The sequence below is a fragment of the Sorex araneus genome, chromosome 7 (assembly GCF_027595985.1).
Source record: "Sorex araneus isolate mSorAra2 chromosome 7, mSorAra2.pri, whole genome shotgun sequence".
Classification (NCBI taxonomy): domain Eukaryota; kingdom Metazoa; phylum Chordata; class Mammalia; order Eulipotyphla; family Soricidae; genus Sorex; species Sorex araneus.
This window is the reverse complement of record NC_073308.1, coordinates 30,457,812-30,473,587: the sequence shown is the minus strand read 5'-3', so window position 1 is coordinate 30,473,587 and position 15,776 is coordinate 30,457,812. Positions and strand designations below refer to the sequence as shown.

At 39.7% G+C, this 15,776-nt stretch overlaps 1 protein-coding gene across 1 annotated transcript in view; it reads right to left on the bottom strand.

The window, feature by feature from the left end:
- The window catches only part of LOC129406440 (complement factor H-like), an 84,607-nt gene that overhangs the window by 48,226 nt on the left and 20,605 nt on the right, over nucleotides 1-15,776 (bottom strand). The window contains exon 5 of the mRNA XM_055144205.1: nucleotides 12,304-12,539. Within this exon, the coding sequence (XP_055000180.1) occupies nucleotides 12,304-12,539 (236 nt within the window). The remainder of the gene's footprint in view (nucleotides 1-12,303; nucleotides 12,540-15,776) is intronic.

Genomic DNA, 15,776 nt, shown 5'->3' with positions numbered 1-15,776 from the left:
ATGTACAGGGGTTACTCCTGTCTTTGAATTCAGGAATTACTCCTGTCGGTGCTCAGGGGACCATTGGGGATGTTGGGAATTGAACCCAGGCCAACCGTGTGCAAGGGAAATGCACTACCCGCTGTGCAATCACTCTAGCCCCTATACAATATTTTTTTAAAAGACAAATTAATTTTCACTATATTTATCTTTTTTGTAGTTAAAATATGTATACGTTACAGTTATAAATTTTCTATTGATATTCTAGATAATTTTCCATGAAGAAACAATCCTAGTACAAAGACTTACTTTGCCTCCTCAATGCTGGGATGTGGGGAAAAGGTCCAAAGAGCTGGAATGCAGGCCTGGCATGTACTAGGTTCTGGGTTGCATCCCCGATCCTGCATAAACTGCATATAGCCCGGGTAGCCCCAACACTGCTGGGGAGATTTTCTCCACTCCCATCCACATCAAATCTCATCTCATTGTCTTATTGCAACATACACAATCAAAACAACATTTACTCACTGCGATGCAGCAGAGCCTGTCAAGCTACCCGTGCATATTGGATATGCCAAAAACAGTAACAATAAGTCTCTCAATGAGAGATGTTACTAGTGCCCTCTTGAACATATACATGAGCAATGGGATGACAGTGACAGTGACAGTGACTCACTGCGGCAAGGCACTTCTGGCTTCCATCCTGTTTGTGTGCACTTGATGTATTCCCAGGTGGAGTCGGAAGGCGTCGCAAAATTTTCATGACATCTATAGTAGTACTGTTTTCCTACAGGTACTGGAAACTCTGGTTTGTATCTGCTTTCCTTATATAGGAATCCATGTGTTATGTTTGGAAATTCACAATTTTTGACTTGTAATGTAAAAAAAAGAGTAACTATAGTCAGAGATTTAAAGGAATCAATTAGAAATCTTCCTGTGCATAAAGTATGTCCTGTATGTTTATACTTATTTCATGGGTTTCAAGGACAAGAACAGAGGTATGTGAGCATGAGGTCCTTGCTAATAAAGGTATATCTTTGGGCTTAGTATGAGCATCAGTGATAAATCTTGTGCCTTGCATGTTAAAGGTCTCTGTTTGATTCCCAATGTTACACATACACGCATACCTGTTCAAACATATATGTATGTGTGTATCTTATGAGACATGCAATGCCTAAACTTTTTTTAGACTCTCCAAGATAAAAATTGCTCACATATATTTAATGAATTGTCTTTAAGCCTAGTCCCATTCTGCTTGTGTGATAATAATATTGATTTCATCATTCACAATTTCTTCTTTATATTTTTCGACATCATTAGAAATCATAGGTATGTCTTTTTCTCTAATACAAAGCAATGTAGGCAGATAGCAGGGTTTATTTGCTGTAGAAACTAATAACTATTAGCTATTTCTTTTAATTTGCAGAAACAACATTAAATATAGAGAAACAGAATGTTTGGTTGAACATATTGGCCGGAGTAGTATTTCTGGGGCTGAAAGAGAGTTTATCACATTAGGTGCTTGTCTTGCAAATAGCCAACCAGGGTTTGATCTCAACATTCCATATAATTCCCACAATCCACCAGGATTGATTCTTGAGTTAGGAGTAACACTATAGTATCATCAGGTGTGGTTCGAAAAAGAAAAGAAAAGAAAGGAAAGGAAAGGAGAGAAAAGATAAAAAATGAAAAAAGGTTTCTATCCATAATTCAAATCAATGAATTAATCCATGAATTAATTAATTTATTTATGGAAATAACATTCTTGCTTTGTTCATTGGGGGATCTTTTTTTGAGAGGGTAATGCAGAGAGAATTATAGGTCACACCTATCAATGCTCAGGACTTATTCCTGGCTCTGAGCTCAGAGAACATTCCTGGTAGTGCTCTGGAAACAATATTTAGTTCTGGAAATTAAGCAAAGTTGGCAGCATGCATGCAACTCCTGTACCTTCACTGGCCCCACATTATAATTTTTAGTTTTCAGGTATCTAAGATAATGAGAAATATTTTTTAATATTGCAGCTGGAGGACAGGGAACTTTTAATTCTTATTTTCAAAATAGGAATGTTATTATATTTATTGAGTTATTCTTATACTCTGAACTGTTAATTTTTATTGCATTTCCTCCATTCCATTAAATTGCTGGAGAAAATAAAGAATAGAGTAGGCCTGAGGACTTATCAAAAAACAACTTACCAAATATCTCTTAAGTATCTGACAGATGTATTTAATGAGTTGGGAACTTTCTAATAAACTATCGACCTGGCAGTCTCCCTGTGCTGTCGATGAGAATTTCACAAGTCTCTTGTGAAGAATCCTGTTGATATTGAGATTCAGTGTGGTGCTCTACCATTTCATAAACCAATCATAGAAAATGAAATAACTCCCTGATAATTATTACACACATTATCTGATAGTGATATTTTCTTCAAATTCATGCTTTGTAAACTTATCTTGAACTTATGCTGAGTTATTTAAAATTTTGTCTTTTACTTAATAACTGCATTATTACATTCTCTTCATGGGAGTTCCAATTTAATTATGGTACCACTTCTCAATAAGCTGTGAAATATAAAGAAAAGGAATTTTATTGCACACACAGAAATGAATTTCTAAAAACTGAAATGAAATACTGAATGAAATATATTAATTATAGTTTTAGGAATATCATGAGGCATCCAGTGGAATCCAGTCCGATTTTAGGAAATTCTCCATCTTCCATTCTCATCCCTTGACAAAGTGAAGACTAATTGCACTTCTCCTTATTGGTGGTGGGCTGAGTGACTCACTTTTTTTTTTTAAATTTATTTATTTATTTAATTAATTAATGAATCACCGTGGGAGTATAGTAACAGATTTACACATTTTCATACTTGTGTTTCCCTCATACAATGTTGGAACACCCCTCCATCTACCAGTGTCCATTCTCTACTACAATGTACCTATATCCCTCCCACCTCCCAATCCCATCCCCTCTCCCCCGCCCCTGCCGCTGTGGCAGGGCATTCCCTTTTGATCTCTCTCTCTTTGGAGGTGTAGTGGTCTGTAATAGGGGTATTGACTGGCCATCTTGTTCAATCTATAGTTTACTTTCAGCACGCATCTCCCCTCCCAAGAGGATCCTCCAATCGGAGGTTACTTGATGTTTCCTTCTTTATCTGAACTGCCTTTTCCCCTAACATGTGAAGCCAGCTTCCAAACCATGGACCCAAATTCTTGGTGCTCATTTCTACTATTCTTGGGTTTTATTCTCCTACTCTGTTATTTTATATTCCACAGATGAGTGCAATCTTTCTATGTCTCTCTACATCTTTCTGACTCATTTCACTTAGCATGATACTTTCCATGTTGATCCACTTATATGCAAAATTCATGACTTCATCTTTTCTAACAGTTGCATAGTATTCCATTGTATACATGTACCAAAGTTTCTTTAGCCACTCATCTGTTCTTGGGCACTCGGATTTTACCAGGTTCTGGCTATTGTGAACAGTGCTGCAATGAACACTTCACTTGCATCACTTATAGTCCCGTTGATCTTCTATTTGCTTGAGCGGACACCAGTAAAATCTCTATTTGTTCCTGTTGTGAGCTAGTGTACCCCAATGATACTTGCTCGCTCCAGGAACAGAAAGCACCTCAAATAGTTCATTCAGAGATTTGACGAAGAAATCTGACCATCTAGTTGGTGGGCAGCCATGAGGTCTTCTAACGTCCCGTGGAATCCAGTCTGTAAGAGCTCTAGTCCAACGGTCATCTCTGATTCGCATTATATGACCGGCCCATCTGATTTTTGATGCCTTGGCAAACAAGACAGCATCCCTGATTTTTTACCATCGACAGAGGTTAGAACTCAGGATTCCTTCTCTCACTTGAGTGAAACATGATATTCCCAGCGTAGCTCTTTCGATTCCTCTTTGGGATACCCTAATAGCATTCTCGTCCTGCTTGTGTAGGGTCCAGGTCTCTGAGACATATGTTAGTGCAGGAAGAATGGTGGAATCGAAAAGATGTGCCCAGAGTCGGAGGTTCTTCATTCTCTTAACCACCTCTTCGAGGCTCTAGAAGGCATTCCACGCTGTTCTCTTCCTCCTGAGCAGTTCTGGCACCAAGTCATTCCTCATGTTGATTTCCCGACCCAGGTACACATAGCTGCTGCATTCGAAGAGGTTCGTTCCATTGAGAGCAAATGGAGCTTCAGGGACCAGTTCATTTTTCATGAACATCGTCTTGCTGAGATTCAGCTGCAATCTGACCCTTCCACCCTCGAGGTCGAAGTCGGCCAGCATTTGTGCCGCTTGGCTTATGTTTGGCGTTATGAGAACGATGTCATCAGCGAAGTGTAGGTGGTGTAATTGCCGACATCTATCTTCACTCCCATTTCTTCCCATTCCAGTCGTCGCATGATGTTCTCAAGGGCGGCACTGAAGAGTTTCGGTGAAATGGTATCACTGTGCCGCACCCCTCTCTTTACATCAATGATCACTTCCTTGTAGAATGGTGAGATCCTGGTGGTGAATCCACAGTACAGCTCACGGAGGATTTTGATATACTGAGTTTGAACTCCCTGTTTGGCCAAGGCTTTGATGGCTGCCTCAGTCTCAACAGAAACGAAAGCCTTCTTTAAGTTGATGAATGTTAGACAGAGTGGCATCTTCAACTCTCGTGAAACTTCAATGAGTTTGGTCACTGTGTGGATATGGTTTATCATGCTGAATCCTCTTCGGAACCAGGCTTGCTCGCATGGTTGTCCTTCTTCAAGTGCTCTGCCTATTCTATTCAGGATGACACAAGTGAACAACTTGTAGATGACAGACAACAGGCAGATTGGGCGATTGTTGCTGATGTCGTGGATGTCTCCCTTCTTGTACAACAGAACGGTCCTACTGGTTTTCCACTGGGACAGAACCTTGCATTCAGACAGGTAACGTGTGAAGAGTCGAACCGGTGTATTGATGAGTACTGACGGCAGATTCTTCAGGTGTTTGGGTCTGAACTTGTCCGGAGCAGATGCTGTTCGAATCTTTACCAGTGAAATGGCGTGTTGGATTTCAGAAGAGAGAACACTGGGAACGACATATACATCCTGCAGACTTTGGTATGTGGGCAGGTGGACATGGCTGTCAAAGAGATCCAAGTAGAAGTCATGAATAATTTTCTCCATTGCATTTCTGGAGGATGTGATAGATCCATCGGGACGTTGGAGGACAGTCATCTTGGTCTTGTAGTTGGCAAAGGACAGGCGAGCATTGTGAATACTTTTCCCGGCTTCTACTGCACTGGCCAAAACTGCTGCTCTTCTCTCTTTCAGGTCTTCCTTTATCGAATCTCTGCACAGCTTTGTAAGCTCAGACGTTAGGTGTGAAATTCTACTTCACAGAGCTGGGAGAAAAGTCTGCAAAATTTAAGTCTAAAAAGACAACTCCCAGAATGACCACCAACTGGGAGCAATGAACATATAAGTGCAAATGTCATTTAGACTATATATTTTTTGCGTATCTGGGATATATCCCCAGAAGTGGTATTGCTGGATCAAATGGGAGCTCAATTTATAATTTTTTGAGAAACGTCCATATTATTTTCCAGAAGGGGTGAACAAGTCACCCAATACCCATCCGATAACGGGTTGATATCAAGGGTATATAAAGCACTGGTTGAACTTTACAAGAAGAAAACATCCAACCTCATCAGAAAATAGGGCAAAGAAATAAACAAAAACTTTCCCAAAAAAGAGATACGAATGGCCAAAAGGCACAGGAAAAAATGCTCTGCATCACTAATTATCAGGGAGATGCAGATCAAAACAACTATTTGATACCACCTCACACCACAGAGAATGGCACAAATCCAAAAGAACAAAAGCAACTGATGTTGGAGGGGATGTGGGGAGAAAGGGACCCTTCTACATTGTTGGTGGGAATGCTGACTAGTTCAGCCCTTCTGAATGACTCACTTCTTAATAATTTATATGGCTCAGGGCCTAAGAGAGAGTTCAAGAAACTGGAACACATGCTCTGCATGCTGGAGGCCTAGGTTCATTCTCTGGTGCTTCATGGTAGCCCTGATCATCAGGGGCATCCCTCAAACACTAAACAAGGAGTAACCTTCAAGTCCTGCCTGCAAAACCCAAAATCAGTTAAGTAAAAGGCAGTCATGCAGTTGTAGTGTCAGTATTTGTCAGTATTTGTCCTGGACTCATTTGTCCCAGATTTGGCATGGAAGCTTCCTCTCCGATTGCAGAACACTAACCCTAGAGAACATCAGCTGTCCTTCCAGCAACCTATCGCCAGGCCATGTAGTGAGCTGCTGATATTTCCTGCCCAAACCATGTGAGAATGTCATCCAAAAAGGTGGTGCTCTTGCCTAGCCAAGCTATTACCTACTTACAGCCTAGACCGCAACCCCTCTGCAGCCCAGAAGAGTGTGACTCAGAAATAGTCTGGTAAATCACTTCCAAAGTCTCAAATCAAAGAAAGGCTGAGGGAACATAATTGTTCTTTCGAGTCAATAGTTTGGGGGAAAATTCATACCTAGAATAAGTAGCCAATACATAAATGTTAGATGGCACTATGATTTCCCAGCATCTTTCTCGTATGTTTGCATTCTAATGAAATTACATTATATTAGAAAAATAGATATATCCAAACCTAACATTAAATAGCAATTTTAAGAGTTTTGTACTTTTAAATGTTTTATTCTTTGGTTTGGGGTTACACCTGGAAGTGTACAGGGCTTCCTCCTAGCTCTGCACTCAGGAATTATTCGTGGTGGTACTCCAGTGACCACCATACGGGACTCTAGAAATCCTGCCTTGGTCAGCTGCATGCACAGCAAACGCCCTGACTACTCCACTATGGCTCAGCTCTACCAAAACTTCTCTAATATTAAGATGTGCTCTTGATCCTCCTTAGAACTGGCTGTCTTGAAATTCAAAGAATTCTTCTAAAACCTCTATTTTCTAATAAATAGCAGTTAGGGAAATATTTATTGTGCCCATATTAATTTTTGTTCCTTAGGCTTTTGGTTTTTGTTGTTATTGCTGTGCTACATCTTGCAGTGCTCAAAGCTTGCTCATGACCCTTTGCTCAGGGATTTCTCCTGTGAGGGTTCGGGAGACGATCTTCAGTGCCAGGAAGCATGCCTGGTTCAGCAGTGTGCAGGACGAATACACTTACCTGCTGGACGAATACACTTCCTTCCGGCCCCATCTTTATGTTTTTGTGGTTAAGAGGAAGTGATTTCATAACGAAGTGGTAAATAATAAGTGGAACTTACAAGAACATCTTGGACTTGGTACCAATCCTGCCACTGTGAAGTTTATTGTTGTTCCCCGAGTTGTAGGGTAAAAGTTATTTATGCACTCGTATGTGACTAAACCTTAATCTCTATATGTGGATTTTTTAGGTCTGACAATTCCATTTTGAATATAAGGAGGAGTACATGTTACTTCTGAAGAGGAAAAAAAAGATATGTGAACAGTAGAAATCAGTATGCATTGAAATAATCAACTATATAAAAATAATGTAATGGGTGGAATTTTTTGTTCGTATCTGCTAAAAATATACACAGCCTCAGGTATTTCCTGCTGTATCACTCAGAGTTTCTCCATTCTTTTTGATATGATGTACCATTCCCCTCCTGGTCTCTTGAATCTTTTCTTCTCTTTCACCATCACAATTCCCTACAGGGCAAGAAGCTCAGTAATAATATCATGTCAACTATTCTTTCATTCCCTTCAATTTCTTTAACTTCTGTAATTCTCATAAAGCTGTTAAAATCACTTGTCTTGGGGCTGGAGCGATAGCACAGCGTGTAGGGCATTTGCCTTGCACGTGGCCGACCCAGGTTCGATTCCCAGCATCCCTTATGGTCCCCTGAGCACCGCCAGAGGTAATTCCTGAGTGCAGAGCCAGGAGTAAACCCTGTGCATCGCCAGGTGTGACCCAAAAAGCAAAAAGCAATAAATAAATAAATAAAATAAAATCACTTGTCTTTTCCTTCAAGACATGTGGTAAAATTGCATCTTTCTACCCATGTGAAGTAGGTATGACCAAATGACTAAACCAGAACCATGAAGTGAATGTGCAAGTCAGATGTCCCCCTTAAGGAGGAGGTCCTGTCATGAATTTTTAAGTTGTCTCCCATTCCCTTATAGTGGGAAAAGGCATTTTAGAAAGTTGTCTATTCTAGCTTATGGAAATAAGTTGATAAGATAGATTTATTCTGTTTATTGCAGTTAATATCGTGAGCAGATTCCCTTACAAACTACATTAGAAGTGAACATAGGTAGAAGTAAATTTGCTTATTAAACTTGTTAGATTTGAAATATATAAACATTTGTACATTTATAGCTGCTGTTCCTTACTACAATTAGCTAATTTAGTGCATTGTGTTTGGGGAAACTATTATTGCAAAGAGTAAATAATAAAAATTCTCAAGCAATGGCTCAACTCTGTGTTGTGCAAATATGGCCACAAAAATGCATAACCAAATGAAAATGTTCTAATAAAACTCTGTTTATAAAATTGATGGGCTGATTTTACCTGTGGGTGATGGTTTGTATGTATCCCTTCGACTAGGTCATGATAACTAATAAAACCTGTGTTTTATAAATTACTTAGTCCACTCAACTTTGCTCTGATAGTAATGAATCTCATTGTAATATTCCTTTGCTAATAAATTATCTTGTGTTACAAATATTATGCTGCAGAGTTCTTATATGGGTGCCATTCTTCATTGGGACTAAGAGCTGTGGTGGGAAATAAGTATTGCCTGAAATCTGTTTGCAAGCTCCTCGTGTACTTCTTTTTGCATTTCCCAAATGAAGAGACTTATGGCCTCCTTCCTTTCTTCAAGGGACCTAACACAATGTCTTCTTTGTCAAAGGGTCTGTCTTGTTTTCACAGAAAGCAACTGAAATGTATTTGTGACACATTAGATGAAAGAGGAGTTTCCTACTCATAAGAGGCTCCTTGATATCTATAAATTTAAGCTCAGTTCAACAAAAATAAAACACTGTTAGATGCTTTTCTCATTTAGAGTAAACCACATAAATTTTAATTCAATGTTAAAAAGTTACTATGTTGAAGAGAATATTTAAGTTCAGTACATTCCCATTCAGTGTTTTGTCTTTTTTTAAAAAAGCCCACAATATATAGTTTTGAGTAGTTTGTGACACAAATACTATATAAATTGTAAAATAAAATGTTTCATATGAGTATAATCTTTGATGTGGATGCACAAGTGGCAATAAGCCACATTTTAAAAAGTTCCCCTTGTTTAAAGAACTATGTTCTAAAATGTAAATATCATGACAAAATAAGTTGATGAAATACCTTGGACTTCAATTTTTGGACGTTTTCTGTATTCCATGTTGGTTTCAGACATATACATTACAATCTCTTTTCCAGTGCACTTTCCTCCATTTGCATGCACAGCAAATGCCCTGACTACTCCACTGTGTCTCGGGTCTACCAAAACTTCTCTAAGTTTCAGAAGTGGTCTTGATCCTCCTTAGAACTGGCTGTCTTTTAATTCAAAGAATTCTTCTAAAACCTCTGTTTTCTAATAAATAGAAGTTAGGGAATTATTTATTGTCCCCATATTAATTTTTATTCCTTAGGTTTTTGGTATTTTTGTTGTGGTTTGGTTTGGTTTTTAGTTTTTTGTTGTTACTTCTGTGGAGTAACTTATAGAGTAATAAATTTCCAGAGTATCCCAAGCAATTCTAGGAAAATAAAGATGAGAAACCTTCTTTACCCATGCTCTCTGTTATCATGAAAATGAATCAAAAGATTAAGGTAGCACTTCCTACCAGTGAGATTGGGACATGTCAAAAGAGGCAAACCAACAAGTGCTGACAAGGATTTGTATAAAAGGAACCTTCATCCACTGTCAGTATGAATGGGCTCTGGTTCAGACTCTTTGGAAAATAATCAGAACCAGCAATTCCACTTCTTTAAATAACCCAAGAATCCCAAAACACTATCACAAGTAAAGTTATTTACACTCTTGTGTCTATTATACGGTGTTCACAATAGCCAAGTTCTGGAAAAAAGCCAAGTGCCTAAAAACAGAGGAGTGAATAAAGAGAGCACAGTTCAAATGCACCATGAAAGACTATTCAGATATGGGGACTCGTGAAATCATGTATTTTGCTGCAATGTGGATGAGCGAGATGATACTATGGTTTTAATCTATTAATAAAATGTTTTAACGTGATTTTGGGTTGCTGAGTCTTGTTGATGATCTTCAATTTTTTGTATGTTTTCTGTATTCCATGTAGGTGTCAGACATATACATTTCAATCCCTTTTCCAGTGCACTTTCCTCCACCAGTGTCCCCAGTTTCTCTTTCAAACCCCAGCCCGCCTCTGTGGCTAGCCCTTTCCCTCTCTCCATTGTCCTCGTGTTCCCTTTCCTGATTTATCCCATTCATCCCTACCCCAGTGCCAATCTTCCTACTTAAGACCACATACCCTGTTCCTCATCTCTCTTGCCTTTGGGCATCTGATGGTCCCCGACAAGGTTTCTGTATATCCCACATATCAGACTGAGCATTCTGAGATGATACTGTATTGAGTGAAATAAGCCAGAGGGAGGAGGACTGATACAGAGTCCTTCTTTTATTTTTTTAAAGTATTAAGTCATGACTTACAAATTACTTTATACCTGAATTTCAGGTATTCAATGTTCGAGAATGAATTTTTTTACATGTGGAATATTTAAAAAGCTAGAGTTTAATAACTGAATAACAGTAAAAGCACTAAATAAAAAGTGAAGTGAATCATCAAACTTGGGGCCAGAGGTATCGTACAATGGATGGGGTGCTTGTCTTGATCGTAGCTGACCCAGGTTCAATCTCCAGCATCCCATTGGGTCTGAGCATGCCAGGAGTGATCCTAATTTTGGGGGGAAATATCAGATATCTTCCCAGAAGGAGGGAACCAGTCGGCATCCTCATCAGCAATGAGTTGACTATCTTTATTCCTCACATCCTCGCCAACACATGGTATTGTTGTTTTTTTTTCTGAATACCAGTCTTTGTTGTGAGCTGGTACTTAGTTGTTTTAATTTGTATTTCACAGATAATTAGTGGAAAAAGTATTTCTTCATATGCATTTGACCAGTTGTATTTATTCTATGAGAAAACCTCAAAGAAATTTTCCAATTATTGATGGGGTTAGATTTTTTTTGTAATGTTCTACTGGAGCTGAATATATTCTAGGTATTAAACTTTTATCAGATGTGTGGTGGGCAAATAATTTCTCCCTTTTTGAATTCCAGATGCCGCTCTAACGTTCATTGATTTAAAGAAGGCCTTTGACTCTTTAGAGACTGAAGCGGTTATCGAAACCCTAGCCAAACAGGGTGTTCAAACTCAGTACATCAGGATCCTCTGCGAGTTGTAATACGGATTCACAACTGTGATCCCACCATTCTACAAAGAAGTGATCATGGATGTAAAGAGACCTAGCACCGGAACTGTGCAGGAGGAAGAGAGCAGCGTGGAACGCCTTCAAGAGAGTCAAAGAAGTGGTTAAGAGGATGAAGAAACTCTGGCTCCGGACACATATTTTCAACTCTACCGTTCTGCCTGCACTAATATACACCTCAGAGACCTGGACCCTCTGAAAACAGGATGAGAACAATATAAGTGTATCCCAAAGAGGAATCCAAAGTGCTTTGCTTGGAGTATGATGTTTCACTCAAGTAAAAGAAGGAATCTGGAGTTCTGACCTCCATTGATGATCAAGAATCAGAGACGCTGTCTCATTTGCCAAGGAGTCAAAAATCAGATAGGCCAGACATTTAATTCGATTTAGAGATGACCGCTGGACTAGAGCTGTTACCAACTGGATTCCTCGGACTTCAAAACACCGCGTGGCCACCCACCTATGATATGGTCAGACTTCTTCATCAAAACCCCGAATGAACGGTTTCAGGCTCTTTGTGCTCCTAGAGCAAGCAGACGCCACTGGGCTACACTAACACGCGACAGGGACAAATGGAGATGCTACTGGTGCCTGCTCAACAGGAGGACAAGTGATACAGTTGATTTCTGTGGGCTATCTTTGTTTTCTGATCATGGATTCCTTTGAGCACAAAAGACTACTTTGGATGATAAATATGTCCTATTGTAGATTAACTGGTTTGATCGTCTGTTTTACATTGGCAAATGTATGGTGTATATTCTTTATACATTGGGGTATGCATGCAGGCATTCAGGGAAGCACCCAGCCCAGACCTCCACACCCTCCCAATCCCATGAAATAAATTAAGGGAAAGTAAAAATCCAAGACCCAAGACTACAAAAATCTCACCTTGTGCACACAGAAATTCAAGACGGATCAGACCTACCCCTGGCACCATTGCAGACCCCAAAGAGGCTTGATCCTTTACAGAGAGGAAAAACTTCAGCAGGGGGAAAACACTGCTATAAGGACACAAAGGAAAAACACCAAAATCTTCAAAGCTCTTCCTCTTTATCAATAGCTCTTTAGCTCTCATATCCATAGAAAACTCCAGGCCATTGCAAACTGAAATATCTGTCTGTTCGCTAAAATTTAATAAATATGATTTATTCTAACTTCAAGTAAAACTCATATTTTGGGGTGTCTGCCAAGAGGATTTCAGAAAGTTGCCACACTTCTGCCAATGACTCTTGAAGAAATATTCTAAAGAATATTGATATAAAAGCAAGTTGTCTTTGGAGAAGCCCAACATTTTTTGCCTGAATGAATTACTTTCTTTTTCCCCTTCCCTCCCCTTTCTCAACACATATAATGAAACCTGCTTTTACTTCGTTGCTCCTCTCTTCCCGAGATGTTTTTTCTGAGAAAAAAACGAAGGACCCAAAAGGACTGGGTAAGGTCTAAGGCTTGCCTTGTTCTGGGATTTGCTGTGGCCATGAGAGCTGATTGACTCACACACAGGAACCTGTGCCCCAGTCCTTTGAGTTTCCTTCCCCGCCTGACCATCTGCTGCTGCAGTCTCATTCTCCATCCAAGTTTTCTGTCCAAATCTTGCCCATTGTCTATGACACCATCACTTTCTAACACTTGCCTGGCATGAGAGCAACGATAATCTCAAAGAAGAGATATTCCTCTCTGCTTGCATCTTAAAAAATATAGACATGAAATTAGATAAGACACAAGGTTACAGTGAAGCTAACTGTCCAGATATATAGATGGACTAACCTTGCCCGTGAGCACAGGATCCCCACCCGATGAGGATGACACTGAGCAGAATCCACATTTCAGCTGTTCCCAAGAGCCGATGAGTCTGAGCAGACAAGTTGTGCTCCTTGAGCTTTGACGAGGTTTGAGGTCAGAGGTTTGTCGCTTCACTAGAGGCAAGAGCAAGTTCGACTCTGATTTTAAGTGCAGTTCCAGAAACCCAGAAAGCTCAGGTCACTTAGTAAATATCAAAGTTCAAAGAAATTTGCACGAAATCTATTCCTACATACTTTCCCAATACTTCATGTTTTGACAACTTGCATTAGAGAAAGAACTTGCTTCAGAGATTGATTTCAAGAGGCATAGAAATTAACTTTTCAATCATACATTACTTAAAAAGGGTGAATTCTTTCTTCACCAAGCAAATTGTACATGAAAGGTTTTGACTTCATGGCAGTATATTTTCTCTTATATATTATTTACCTTTACACATTTAGTTTCTTAGCCACCTATGAAAATCAACCATATATTTAAACCCATTTTTACAAACATCATTATAATAAATAAAAATTACTTATTATTTGCTGTGCTTTTATTTTTAATTCAAAATGTACATTTTAAAAACTAAATGCCAGCACATTCTGTATAGCTCTTCTCTTTTTCTGAATTTCTCCTATATTACCTGAAATAATCTGGTTCTGTTATCAATTTCCAATAGTTTATTGTTTGTTCAGCTGTTCAATATTTTATAGTCTTATATTGTATGCGTCAGAGGGCTGTCATCTTTGTCTTGTAGTTGGCGAAGGACAGGTAAGCATTGTGAATACCTTTTCCGGCTTCTGCCACATCAGCGAACACTGCTGCTTTTCTCTCTTTGAGGTCTTCCTCTATGGCTTCTCTGCACAGCTTTGCGAGCTCGGATGTTAGCTTGTGGTTGCCTGAGGTTTGTGCCAAATCTCGTTAGCGAATGAGCTTGAGAGTTTCCTAAGACAGGTGTCTGTTTGTACTTTTTTCACTCTTGTCATTCTTCTCGCAGTCATGGAGGTGCTAAACCAGTCTATCGTAATCCTCATTGATGTTGTCAATGACAGCACCTTCCCACATTGCTGCAATAGTGACAAAAAGCTCCCAGTTGGTGGTCATTCTTGGAGTTCTCTTTTTAAACTTAAACTTTGTAGACCTTTCTGCCCGCTCTGTGAAGTAGAATTTTGCACAATGGAGATGGTGGTCCGATCCCTCTTGGAATTTTTGGAGAAAAGCGACATCGGTCAGGCAAAACCTTCGATCAAATATGATGTGGTCAATTTCGTAGTGGATATGTTCACCATGTCCAATGTTTTGATTTGGCCTTCTGGAACACTGAGTTACCTTGGATGGTCTTGGTCGACATGATGAAGTTAGTCTCTTACCCTGATTGTTCCATTATAGGCCATGGGACCCAATGTGGAGTTCTTTGGGAGACCTTCTCAGTCCTATCTTGGCATAAAAATCACCAACAATGATCTTGTAGAAGGTGTGTTCTTCTTTACAGAACTTCTCCAGCTCCATGTAAAATTTCTTAATTTCTTCTTTATCATATTTGGATCTTGGTGTGTAGGTGACAAAGATAGAAACTCCCAACAGTGAGCCACATCTACTCAAGGTAATCTTGAAGCTCAAATTTGATTGTGAGGATAACAAGTAGATGAAGCCCATGCTGCCCAGTACTTCCGGAAGTTCCATATCCATGTGGGCATCTCCTGTGCTGAAATTGCTCACACAGTCTCCTCTAAGAATCCCGAAGAAATTGTGGAAAGAGCAGCCCAGCTGGCCATCAGAGTCATGGCTACCAATTCCAATCCATCACAGGGAAAATACCCAATAATCTGTGCCTAGACACCTGTACTAATAGAACCCATAAAACTGCAACACACAAACACATTATAAAATTAGGCTGCTTCAGTGAGAAAACGGAAATAAGAATATCGTCCAATCTTAGAGAGAATGACTTAATCAGTCAAATCCACAGAATTCGTATATTGCACTGAAAACACCTTGAATTCCTATGATATAAAGATGACAGAGTTTTAACAGAAAGCAAGTGGGTTACTTAAAAGATCTCAGTGGCTGATGGATCTACATCTGCCCTGAGAAAAGAAACCACAGGCATCCCAATGAGGAATCCTGATTCAACCTGTTGATTTCCCCTTGTATCTACACTGAGCACAGCAGGGGGTCAAATTCCCTTATACACAGGCTGAGCCTGCACTGGGTCAAACTCCATGGAGCCCTGTTGAAAGCAACTGCTGCAAGACCAAAAACTGAAACATTCAGATAACACTCTGTGGAGAGGAAGAGTGTAAGGGTCAAGGGCAGTATGATTAAATCACTCTGATTAAACTTTATCCCATTGATGAAGTTTCTCAAGCGGTCTCAATAACATCTCTATTCGTCCAAGCCCTGAGATTTTAGAAGTAGTTTGCCAGGTTCTCCCATAGTGAGAAGTAAGCTATAAGATGTCGAGTGGCCGCAAAGCGTCTCAGCACTTCCAGGAGCTGGCTTTTAAGTCTCTGGATGCTGCCCCTTGACAGAGTTACATAGCGCCGGGAGCAGGCCCTGGGTGTGACCACCTAGCTACT